At 44.0% G+C, this 12804-nt stretch overlaps 1 protein-coding gene across 4 annotated transcripts; it reads left to right on the top strand.

The window, feature by feature from the left end:
- Positions 1-352: 352 nt before the first annotated feature.
- CENPA (centromere protein A) lies at positions 353-7582 on the top strand. 4 transcript variants are annotated; one of them, XM_057742167.1, is made up of 5 exons: positions 353-571; positions 4825-4934; positions 5458-5535; positions 5821-5971; positions 6345-7582. In XM_057742167.1, the coding sequence occupies exons 1-4, from the start codon at positions 478-480 to the stop codon at positions 5953-5955; spliced, it is 417 nt and encodes a 138-aa protein (XP_057598150.1). In that variant the 5' UTR covers positions 353-477; the 3' UTR covers positions 5956-5971; positions 6345-7582. The 4 variants fall into 4 exon arrangements, with proteins under 4 accessions (XP_057598150.1, XP_057598151.1, XP_057598148.1 ...); XM_057742168.1 differs by lacking the exon at positions 5458-5535; XM_057742165.1 differs by having other exon boundaries at positions 5458-5971.
- The last annotated feature ends 5222 nt before the right edge of the window (positions 7583-12804 follow it).

Below are 12804 nucleotides of genomic sequence, written 5' to 3'. Positions count from 1 at the left end.
TACACGCACCAGATACATCTTCAGAATCGAGCTTTCCTTTTTCGACTAGAAGGCACCAGAGGACCAGGGTCTGAGGCATCAAAGATGGGGAGCTCCCAAGTGAGCAGAGGGCTCGAACAGTTCCCGCCTCCTTTCACTTCTCCAAGTCCCCATTGGTTGATTCCCCTACCGTCGATCCGCCTTGTCCGCCCTGTCTCCTCCTATCACCGCCGCCGTTGGCTTCCTGGCCTGTGCTCTCATTGGCCCTCCCCGCAGTCGCTCTGCGTCCGGAGCGTTCCTGAGTCAGCCACTGGGAGTCGCTGGATTCGGTTTTTAAAAAACGCAGGCAGTAAATCCGTGGTGATGCGGGAAATTTGAACGCCACCCAGCCGGGGCACGCGGCTGGAGCACTCCCGGCCCTTGCCTGCACGCCAGCCTCTGCCCCCGGACCCGGAAGGCCGAGAAGGAGCCTCGGGGCTGCAACCCTGCGCGCCCGCCATGGGCCCGCGCCGCCGGAGCCGCAAGCCCGAAGCCCCAAGGAGGCGCGCCGCGAGCCCGGCTCCCGCCGCCCCCCGGCCGCGCCCCTCCTTAGGTAACCCGCCGCGACCCCTTCCCCTCCGAGCCGGCCTCCCTGCGTCCTGTCTGTGAGATGGGTACGGCCGGATTCGCTTGCCCATTTCACAGACGGAAAAAACCGAGGCTCCCTTGCCGAGCCTGGGATCCAGCCCAGTCTCCTGACTCCCGGTTTGGTGGCCTTCCTTTGCAGGGGGGCAAAGCGGTTCTGCCGTCCAGCATCTGCTCCGGGACGGCCCAAGGTCCAAGACGGGGGTGGGACTGGGGAAGGCAGTTACCAGGCGGAGAAAGGACTGGCCCAGACATTCTTCTTGATACTACTAGCATGCATCGAGTGCTTACCACTAACTAGGCATTCATTAAACTATACGAAGTAACTCAACTTTCTATCATGCCCATTTTACAGATGAGACAACTGAGGCGCAGACAGCCCTTATAACTTGAACAAGGTCACCCAGTTTGTTCCCGCAGACACAGGATTTTTTTTAATCGGTGTTTGTGCTTTTTTTCCATTGCAAAATTATTGGCTGCTTTTTGTGACAATTTCAAACGGCAGTTCTACTGTTAGAAGGTGCCTTGCCAAGTTTTTTGTTTTGGTTCAGTTTTTTTCCTTCATTGAGTGAGTGTCTGTGTTGATCCCTAACCAAAGTGCTCTAACAAAACCGGTGCTCTCACCTTTTCCCTTCCAGAGGTAACATTCCTGGAAAGAAGGCTGGTCTGTGTCCTTAGTTTCTGTGCTGTGGTCTGGTGGATGGGACACCCACAAGCAAGAACTGTACATTGTGGCAGCAACTGCTTTACTTGTCTTCTGCTCCATGGCTACAAGCAGGGAGAAGAAAGTATTTCGGTTATTTGTAGATGTTGCTATTGTGAATGGGTTTTTTTTCTTTCTTTCTTTCTTTCCTAAACATAGATAACTTTTGCATCTAGCTAACTTGCTGAATTCTCTTGTTAATCCTAATAGTCTTTCAGTTGTTTTAATTGAAATTTTTAAGTGGGCTATTATACTGTCTGCAAATGACTTTTGAATCTTCTTTCCATGTTTACGCATTTTATTTCTTATTTTATTGTTAGTGAGGCCCTGAGACTAGTGTTGAAATAAGAGCAAGTTTCGGTCATTTGTAATTTTAACATTTGTAATTTTAACAGAAGTATTGTTACGTATGATGTTCTCTGTTGCTTCCGGATGTAGAAGCATCCTTACACCTCCAGTCCCCTGATTCACTCTCAGCTGATGATGACCTTGCCTCATGCGTCACTGAGGAAATAGAAGCCTCCAGGCTGGATTCCCCTTCCTCGTCTCACCACAGAGAACCCAGGTGTCCCCACTCCCTTCAAAAGCCACTCCTCCTCCTGTGTGAGCTCTTGCTCATATTCCTCTGTCACCTTCCGAGGGGCTTTCTCTTCTCCTCACCACCTGCACTTGGAATTGAATTCATATTCCTTACACTGGCATTCCGCAAGTGTGCCCTGCGATTTCTGATCTAAAGAAAAGGGCAAGGATATTTCCTTGTCCCCACATCCCTGTCTCCCTCACACTCCCCGTTTCTCTCTATTGCCCTTCATAGCTACCATTTTGAAAACAGCCAGACTTAAGTCTGCACATGTGCCTGTTTTCCCCTCTTCCCGGTCACCCTTCAACCCATTCCAGTCGGACTCCCCCCAACCACTACAACTACTGCTAGTGCACTTGAACAACTCTGGTCAAGGTCACCGGCTACTTTCGTGTTGCCAGCTTTATTAGACATGCCTGTGCCCTTCTCTCACCCTGTCTCTCAGAAGCATTCGACCCAGTGGGCCATTTCTTTCTCGAAACACTCCATCCGCTGGCTCCCTGATACACACTCTGCAGTTTCTGCTCAGCGGTTTTTACTGCCTGTGCCACCTCTCTTCAGCATGTTGATGTTGGACTTCCCTGGTCTCCTTTTCCTTTCTTTCTCTTCCCCAGGTGGGCTCATCCCTCGCCATGGCTCCAGTACCATTCATTCACTGACAGCTCTCACATTTACAGCTCCAGCCCAGATCTCTCCTCTGACCCCACATACCTACGTCCAGCTGCCTTTCTACCCAAGGACTCTTGGGTATGTCACACTAAACACATCTAAAAGCAAACCTTTGGTTACACCCCTCCTGCATCTTCATCACCAGTTTCCCCCATTTCAGTAAACGGCACAACCACCCACTGAGTTGTTTAAGCCAGAAACCTGGGAGAGATTTTTCATCTTACCCCTACGTCCATCCCATCCAAAGGTAAGCTCAGGCACTTCTACCTCCACATCGCATCCTATTCATCAAGCTTGTTGCCTTCCTCACTCCCACCAGCCTAGTCCAAGCCCCCAGCACTCTAACCCGGCTACGACCTCACTTCCGCTCTTGTCCCTTTTCTGTTCTTTTCCTTACACAGCAGCTGGAATGATCTTTAAATGTAAGTGGATCATCTCTCTGTCCTGCTTAACCCCTTCTGTGGCCTCCGACTACCTTAGGATTAAATCCCAACTCCGTATGTTGGCATTTTAAGACCCAACTATTGAAAGTTTAATCCCAGTTCTTTATTTTGTTTGTCGGGTTTGGCCCTTCCTTTCATGGTGTTGGCCTTCTTACATCGTTTGGTGATCTTTAGGTGTGTTCATCTTTACAGTCTGTGACCGCTGTGTCTGAGTATTAAAGGCTGCTTCCAGCGAATGGATTGGGAACTGGTGGTGAAGCAGGTGCCAGTAGCTCATCTCCTGTGTATAGGGCCTCCCTCTTTCTCCCAAAAAGACCCGTGTTTCTTTGGCCCCTGGGATAAAGTCTCTACTGCCAGTACATCTCCACATTGCCTCTCTGTCCCCATTTGCTCTTGCAGCTCTTCTAACACTTGGCAATTAGTTCACCTTGTTAAATCCCTTCTCTGCAGCTGCTTGGCGTGGATTCTCTTTTCTTGGCTGGACCATGAATCACATTTCTGAAGCAAATTTTATGGTTCAAAGTGTTAGTTTTTGTGTTTTTGTTGTTGTTGTTCAGCTTACCAGAGGTTCATTCGTTTTTATCATCCTTGGTTTAATTTATGGAGCATCTGTACTGTTTTTGTTTTACACTCTTTTTCATTAACTTAGTTTATTATCTTTAATATTTCTTTTGCTCCATCTTCTTTCGATTTATATTAATAATTCTTTTTCTAGTATGTGAGTTGAACATTTAGCGGAGTTATCTTTTAATGTTCCTGTTTTCTAGTAGATATTTCTTGAGGCTGTACGTTTTCCTCTAGTACTTTTTGGCTATATTGCTTAAGTTTTGAGGCACAGACTTAATTATTATTCATTTCTAAATAGTCTAATTTCACTGAATTTATTTTATTATTTATTTGGTTGCACTGGGTCTTAGTTGCAGCAGGTGGGCTTCTTAGTTGCAGCTCGCCTGCTCCTTGGTTGCAGCTTGCCTACTCCTTAGTTGTGCCTTGAGGTCTCCTCAGTTGTGGCATGAGGACTCTTAATTGTGGCATATATGTGGGATCTAGTTCCCTGACCGAGGATCATTGAACCCAGGCCCCCTACCTTGGGAGCATGGCGTCTTAACCACTGTGCCACTAGGGAAGCCCCTGAATTTACCTCTTTAGCGCAAGAGTTAGAAGAATTTTCACTTTTTATATTCTTGTGTTTTTAATTTCTAATCAGAGTTTGGTTTTTTGGATTTCTACTCTTAGGAATGCTTTTAAGGTTTTTTGTCTTTTTCTGTTGTTGAAACTAGGCTTTGAGCCAAAGGCTCTGACTTCTTAGCCCAAAGACCCGACCCTGGCACTGAGTTTTGCCACTTCTGAGCTCCCACCTTGGCTGCTAGTGACCTCTGGCCAACTGTCTTAACCTCTCTGGGCCTTAGGATAACAGACAAGGGACTTGTACTAGATAATCTCTCAGATTCCTTTTAGCTCTTAAAAAAATACCTTAAACAAAATAACTGGGTTTCCAGTCTAGGTGAGAAAGATAGAGGAGATGCACAAAGTACTTTGGGGCCCAGTGGAGGGAGGTTACCCATCGGTTTGCAAGGGATTGGGAGTCAGGAAAGGCTGCATGGAAGAGTTGGCATTTAACATAAGACCCTCAAAGGATCATTTATTCATTCATTTAACAAATATTTATTTAGCACCTATCCGCTGTTGTCCAGTTGCTAAAGATAACCTCAGTGACTGCAATAGACAAAAATCCCTGCTTTGGGGATCCTATTATTGATTTGGCAGTTTGAAAGCCAGGTTGCAATGCACCGCATGTTACTCTATGACCCGACTCTTTCGCTCAGGCACTTCCGCCCGTCCGCCTACTCGCCGGAGATACCGGGTTCTGAAGGAGATCCGAACTCTTCAGAAGAGCACACACCTGTTGTTAAGGAAGAGCCCCTTCTGCCGCCTGGTGAGCTCCAGGGAGCTTCCCACCAAACCCCGTGCCGCCTCCTTTCTTTAAATTTTCCAGCTCTTGGGGCCCTATCGTCTCTTGCCCAAATGGCAAGGAACCTCTTCTCTAACCTGGTTGGGGACTCTTCATCTTCTGAAAACATGAGCCCACCAAGGGCAGCTTCTTATGCTTTATGGAATTAGTTTCTAACCCCCACCACCTTTGAAATTGTGTTCTTTGATTATGTGAAAGGAACTCTCTCATCTGCCAGCCTTTCATCCCTCGTCTTGCCCTGAGAGGTTGTCTCCTTCTCTCCCCACCACCAGTAAGAGAAGAGACATGCCAATCTCTAAGCTCCCTGAAGTCAACACCAGCTACTAGTTAGGTCCCAAGAGTAAGGGCCTGGAAGGAATAATGGAAGTGAAGATTCACGGAGACTCTGGAGAGAGAGTCTGTCTTCCCTCGAAACTCCTTTCACTCTCTACTCCTCCCCTCTCCCCTTCTCCCTTGCTCCCCATCCCCACTCCATCCTCCTTCACAGGCAAGAGAAATATGTGTTACATTCACTCGTGGTGTGGACTTCAATTGGCAAGCTCAGGCCCTATTGGCCCTACAAGAGGTAAGAAGGGGGCCAAAGTGCAGTTGGGTGAGGGGTGAGTATGGGGGAAAGGTGAGGCTGAATGTCACCTCCTTGAAAAGAGCAACAAGGAACGCCCAGGGTTTGGAGGCTAGATTCTTGTTTGGTAGCAGTGGAATTCCCAGGCGAAGTTCAGACTTGTTCGGTGAACAGTCTTTCCCACAGTCCTTTGAGCCCTTAGAGACTGAGTTTAGCAGGTCTCACAGCAAAAAGCAGCCCATGCCCCCTCGTCTGTATCTGTCTTTCTGCTTCTCTTTCTGTCCACAGGCGGCAGAAGCATTTCTGGTTCATCTCTTTGAGGATGCCTATCTCCTCTCCTTACATGCCGGCCGCGTCACTCTCTTCCCAAAGGACGTGCAGCTGGCCAGGAGGATCCGGGGCATTCAGGAAGGGCTCGGCTGAGCTGCCGCCTGACTCTGTAAGCCTTTCCTGCTCACCAGAGAGTGAGTGCACTGTGGGGGGAAAACACCCAGCTTCTCATCACTGGGGAGGGAGTTTCTCTGAAGGAATCTGCCTTCTCCATCCTTAGTCTTTTGCTGCCTTGCCTTCCCTTTGTTCTCTAGGAAAGGTTTGACCTAGTTTTAACTTGAATGCTTGGGATTCTGTGGCTCATGCCCTTTTGTACAATGTTAAATAAAGATATTTTTCAATTAAGTGATGACCAGACAACCTGAATCTCTGACAGAGTTAATCCCTTCCATTTTATAAGGATCAGATGACCTCATTTTGATGAAAACAAAGTTCTTGTTTTTGAAAATGCTTTGTTAGTAAATGTGATTCCTAAATTTCAGGGATGATACCAGGGACTCTGCCTGTAGCAAGGACCAGATCTACGGAGTACAAGGTGCGGCCTGGACTTGCTGTCTCTGAGCAGAGTGTGCGTGTTGCTTTTGTAATTAGTTTTTTTAAGGAGAAGACTGCATGGCTTTCCTCTGTAACAGAGGTAATACATGAGAGAATCAACACATTCCAAAAGTCCTGAGAATAATTTTCAGATGAAGAGACTCCAATGTTGACTTCACTTTGCATATTATTCATATGACTATTTGATGATTTGGAAGACATCAGATTTTCTAAGTTATGGGAGAAGAGGATATTTACTGATTATTTTAGATCTTTCTGTACCATTTAAATTTTTTACCATATGTATACTTACTTTTATTTAAAACATAAGGGAAAATATAAGAGAGCACTTCAGTTAGTGGCATGGAAGAGCCTGGCATGTCCAACATACAAATCTCTGTCCTTCAGATTGACTTCATCATTAGTGGCAACAGCAAGCTCCTGTGTGGACTGTGCTTGTCAACAGATTATGTAGCTTTTCAAAAACTCAGTTGGGATGAAAGTAGAAAATTGTTAAGGTTTGATGTTCTGGCTCCTTCTGGTAAATTCCTATCAAAATCACTCAGAAATTCTAGCTTGTAGAATTTATTTCATTCTTACATGAAAATCTTAGAAGATGTATCATAATTTATACTTCAGAATTTTTCATTCCAGGATTTTAAAGAGCCTTTTCAATGTTTTTAGAGGTATATTTTATAACTTCCTTGTGGAGAGATAATAAAAATAAAAATAATTCTTTAATGAGAAAAATTTAAAGCGAAATGACTGTTATACAGAGATTATACTTTGTTCTTTGTGTGTTAGTGTCAAGTTCTTCATCTGGACACTGTTTGCCAACAGCCGCAATGTAAACAAGAGAACTGAAGGATGTGTTTTTGCCTCCAGTGGAGTAGAGTATGAGCAGATAAAAACCTTGGCTTTCTCTTGTAACTGAAAGCAGTTTAAGAGATTTCCAGAGAAATGGGAAGTGCCACCAAAGACTTGTAGATATTGTGTGTGGTGAGAATGATTAGTGAGGGTGGATACTAATAATGATGTGTCAGCCGACTGAATTCAGAGACAAAGTAAAGGGAGGGACCAAGTTCTGTTGTTTGATAAATTTTAACCCTTTGGAAAAACCTTTTCCTGCTCGACATCAGCTTATTTTTTTGTAGACATTGGAATAAAGCTTATCTATCTATGAATATATTTAAAGTTCTTGTCAGTGTGTTATTAATCAGAAGATTATACTCTTCCTCTAGGTTTCTTTAAATTGACACCTCTGCTCTCTTAAAATTGTACTAACCAGGACCCCATTGCAACACAGTCACTTGCCACATTCAAATGCCAAGCAGTATGTGTACTCAGCACCACAGTATTTATACAGTAACATGAGAATAAGTAATTTACACCATGATAATGTTGTGTGATATTGTTACAATTTACTGTAAACTTTGAGCACTTACATTGCTGATGTTGTTGCTGGAGTTGTGTTTTTGTTTTTCTCTACTTTCTGGGTGATTTCATCTACGTTATCTTCTTTCCGTTGAGTTTTTTATGTCTGCTTTCACATTTTTTAGTATTCAAGAACTCTCTTATTTTTTGAATGTTTCTTTTTTATAGCATCCCAATCAGTCAGTATTTGCTGAAAGAAAACAAAAACCAATCTAGATATTTCAAGCCAAGCAGACTTTAATGGAAGGGATTGGTTAAATTATGTCAGGAGGGCTGGAAGAGCTCAAGGGAAGAGAGGACACTACCCTGGGATCAGGAAGCTTCCAATGCCTGAAGCCCATACTCACTGCTGCTCGGCTGGAAGCATGGCCCCCACCACCACTGGCTTAGAACCACACCAATGTTACTGAGCAGGAATCAGGAGCCCCCACTCCAGCCGATGCTGCTGTGACCACCACTGACACCCAGGAAGCTCCAGTCATCCACTGCTGCTTCTGCTGCCAGAGGCGCTACCAAATCAACAGAGAAATGTCTCCTTTAACTCCCACCTTCTGGGCCCCACTAGCATTTTCCATTGGCAGAACCTAGCTAGAGTAGCTGCAAGGGAGTCTGGGAACCCAACTGTTGCCTTCTAACCCCCTCGTGTTATGGACAAGACCTTGAAAGGGTGAGAATGGAGCTTTGTGGGCCAGTAGACACAGCCTGCAGGACATGTGCTCTCAGTACCCAATCCCAATCTTGTTTCAGGATGCAATATCATTTTAAGGATATTTATTATAATTTTACTACTGGTTTTCATTTTCTTTTTGCTGCATTATCCTGTTTCCTCTAAGTTTTTGTTTTTCTTGTTTGTTCTAGTTTTCCTTTCACTTATAAGGTTTTCCTTTAGTGTTGAACAATCCTTACATTTAAGAGTGGGAGACAGAAGAGCTAATGGGTAGTTCTGAGCATGTTGATGGGACTTGTTGACTTGGAGCTTTACTGTAGAATGGTTAGGTGGGTCTTTTGTTCGGGACCTCTTGCTCTCTTAGGCCAGCCAGATCCCCAGGGGAGAATCATCCAGCCCTTACAGCTTGGATGGTTAAGGCCCAGCTGCGTCTAGGAGCTGAGTGGAGGAGCACTGAGGATAGCCATTATGCAAAGTTCACTGTGCATAAGCTTCCTTAACCTCTCTGGCTTTGGCCTCCTGAAGTCCAGAAACTTGATTTTTCTCTTCTATTGAGAATTAGCCTCTGAGTTTCAGCAGGAATGGGGGAAAGAGAGTCACCCAGGGACTGAGTGGTAGGAGAGGAGCATTTAGGGACTTGTTTCCTAAGTAGCATCTAAGCAATCCTCTTTTCGCCAACCCTCACTCGCACCCAGTTATGAAGTACTTGATGCTCTTTTGTTCCTGAGCCTTATAAAGATTTTGCCATGATGTGATATGTTGTCAGCTTTCCCTACTGCTAGTTTAGGATTCCACTCTCTTGGGTCCGTGAAGTCAGTTTCTACTTATCCATCTGCTTTCTAACTTTCAGGATTTTTGTTACTGTTTTTTCCTGTCTTCCCCATCCTTAAGAGTTTATGTTGAGTTTCCTACTGTCTATAGGATTGTAGGTTGGCAGTTATTTGCTCTCTTCACGTGAGAAAACTGTTCCACTATTTTTTGGGTTCTGTTCTTGCTGTTGAGAAATCAGCTGTCAGTCCAACAGATGTTCCTTTGAAGCTGTTATCTCTGACTTTCTCTTAAGAGATTTTTCTTTGTTTTGATGTTCTGCAGTGTCATTTTGATGTGTCTAAGTGTACATTTCATTTTACTTATCTTCATTGGCATTCATTGGGCTTCTTGGATATGGATTGATGTCTTTTTATCAATTTTGGAAAACTCCCTCTTCAAATGCTGCCTCTTTGCATTCTCTCTCCCCTCATTCTGGGATGCCAGTTATCTGTTTGCTGGGCCTTCTTACTGTATCCTTAATGTTTCTTCCCCTCTTCTATTTTCCATCTTTTTTCTATTGGTGCTACATACCTCCTTTCTTCTGTTCTACCCTGTAATTAATTGATTTTCTTTCAGTTATGTCTAATCTAGTTTTAAACCAGATCATTTTCTGAATTTCAATTATTATATTTTTCGTTCTAGAATTTTTGATTCTTTTCAAAATTGTCTTGTCACTTTTTATAGTTTCTACTTCCCTGCTTAAAATGTCAAGCTTGGATTTATATCCTTTAACACAGTAAGCATAGATGCTTTAGAGACTGTGTCTGATAACGCTCATATTTAGACTCTCTGGATCTGTTTGTATTTGTGGCTTCTGTTAATTCTCGCTCATGTTTTTTTCTCTTTGGTGTTGATTACATTTGATAGTATACCTGACACATCTATATGAGGAAATAATTTGAGGCCTAGAATGGTACCTTCCTCTAGAGAGGATTGGGGCTTTTTCTGCCAGGTGCCTGAAGACACTAAGCTTTCAGAACCACCTTAATATTTGTCCAGTTTTTTTAGTTGTCTTCAGTAGGCAAGTGGTCTGAATGACTACTGGCATAAAGACAGACAGACCAATGGAATGGAATGGAATGGAATAGAATAGAAGAGAATAGAATAGAATAATAGAATAGAGAATAGAAGAGAAGAGAAGAGAATAGAATAAAATAGAACAGAACAGAATAGGGAGCTTAGAAATAAACTCTTGCATATACGGTCAAATGATTTTTAACAAGGCTGCCAAGTCCATTCAATGGGGAAAAGACAGTCTTTCCATCAAATGTTTCTGGCAAAACCAGATATCCCCATGCAAAAGAATGAAGTTGGAACCTTACCTAACACCAAATAGAAAAAGCAACTCAAAATGGACCAAAAACCTAAACGTAGGTAAGAATGACAATTATAAAACTCTTAGAAGAAAACATAGGGTAAGTACTTCACAACATTGGATTTGGCAATGATTTCTTGGATACCAAATGACACCAAAAGCACAGGCAGTAAAAAAAAAAAAAAAAGACAAATTTGACTTCAAGAAAATTAAGACTTTTTGTGCATCAAAGAACACTACCCACAGAGTGAAAAGGCAGAATGAGACAAATATTTGTGATATATATACACAATGAGATATATAATGATGTATACATAACAATGATATATAATGAGATAATGAGACAAATACCACAGAATGGGGAAAATATTTGCATATCATATCTGATAAGGGATTAATATCAATATATAGAGAACTAAAAACAACAAGAACTTGATTCAAAAATGAGCAAAGGACTTGAATAGAGGAATATTTTGCAACAAGAATGTTAGTTTTGTAATTCTAAACATTCAATAACATTTTTTCAAATTTCATAATATTATATCTTCCCAATGGAAAATAAAATGAGACTCAGTCCTCAATGTTTATGTTTAAATCCCAGCTGATAATAGCTATTTTCATTATTGGCTAATGTTTGATGAGAATGTACAGTTGGTTCCAAATCCCCAGCCTGTAGAGGATTCCAAGAAATGGCACGCAGAGAGTATCAAATGCAGCTCCATCCAGGAGAGAAACAAGAGACTTGCATTTCAAAGTCTCTGTGCTGAAGAGAACTGGAAAAGTACCTCTCCCCAGGGAGAGTTCTAGATGGTCCCCACTCCTCCCCAGCCAACTGAGTCAGTGTGGGCACCCTTTCTGGTCTGTCATGGAAGCAGGGTCCTCAGAGTAGAAGGCAGAAGGCCAGATGCTGGATGCCAGCGAAGGTTGTGGAGAGAAAGGATTGGCATTCAGTTCAAATAATAGTAACCTGTCCCTTTACCTAACAAGTGTCCCCCTAAGCCTCTTCAGTCTTTAACATTTCCTTGGTTTACCAGCACGCACTCAGGGTCAGAGCTCACTCTACACCCTTTTATCAGATCACACTCAGACATCCAGAAATTGAAACCCCAACTCTGCTGTTGATAATAACATGACTCACCTGCAACTTTTCCACAGAAACAGCAGCAAAGAACAGGAGGCAACATCAGATTGGACCCAGATTCCACCACAAGGCACAAGAGACAGTGTAGTTCATACATTTGAGATAAAATTAGTTTTTTTCAAGCCCTTTCATGGAATCATACTCGTAGGTTTGGGAATAACGATAGCAACCAGCCAGTTTATACACACACCTGTGCCTAAATCTCCTCTCCAACAGCCTCCTCCCCACACCTCCCTCAAAGAGGCTGGCTGTTCTCTCCTTGGACTCCTCTAACTGATGGGGAGCTCATTACTTCCCCAGGCAGCCTCTTCCATACCCTGATACCTCTGACTCCAGAAAAATAAGTAATTTCCTCCTATTGTTTCCAATTCCCCCTCTTGGAGCTCATATAGGTCATACCTCACTCCTTCCCAACATGACGGGCTTTCCTGCAAGAAGACAGTCCAGTGACAGCTCCAAAGTCACCACTGGACTGACTGTCATGACTATTAGATCAGAGACTCCAGCTCCTTGGCTTGGAGGTTATTGAAACTTGGTTTTGCTATTCAAATCAAAGAGGAAAGAGAAGTTCCCAGGCCCAGATGAAGCCCCTCTCAGAGCACCTCCCCCTCCCCCAGGGAAGCCTCTTGTCCCCAGGCCTTTGTCGGTCACTCTCAGGGCTCCTGGGGGAGAAGGTAGGATGGAGGCATCACGGGGGTGGGGAGGGCTGGCTTTCCAGGACCATCCTGGGCTTTCTGATTCTCTAAGGGGCATTACATGCACCCATCTGTTCACAATCTGTGTCTAAAGCCAGGCTGCTTTCAGTCTTGAGGAAGAGGCATGGCCCCACCGAGACGCGGTACCTTCATTTCCTGCACTGTTGTGTCTTCAGCGCGTCTCTGACCCTCCCAATCTGGGCACCACAATGCTCGGGCCACCATCACAACTCTCCCCCTGCCCGATGTCCTCTTTTCTCCCCGAGACTGAACCAGTTTTCTTACAAAATTTTAAAAGTTGAGTAGATAAATTTATTCTGTAAACTACAGACTTGGTGGACTGAGC

The sequence above is a fragment of the Hippopotamus amphibius genome, chromosome 7 (genome assembly GCF_030028045.1).
Source record: "Hippopotamus amphibius kiboko isolate mHipAmp2 chromosome 7, mHipAmp2.hap2, whole genome shotgun sequence".
Lineage (NCBI taxonomy): Eukaryota > Metazoa > Chordata > Mammalia > Artiodactyla > Hippopotamidae > Hippopotamus > Hippopotamus amphibius.
The sequence above is the reverse complement of the archived record's forward strand: the minus strand, read 5'-3'. Positions and strand labels throughout refer to the sequence as shown.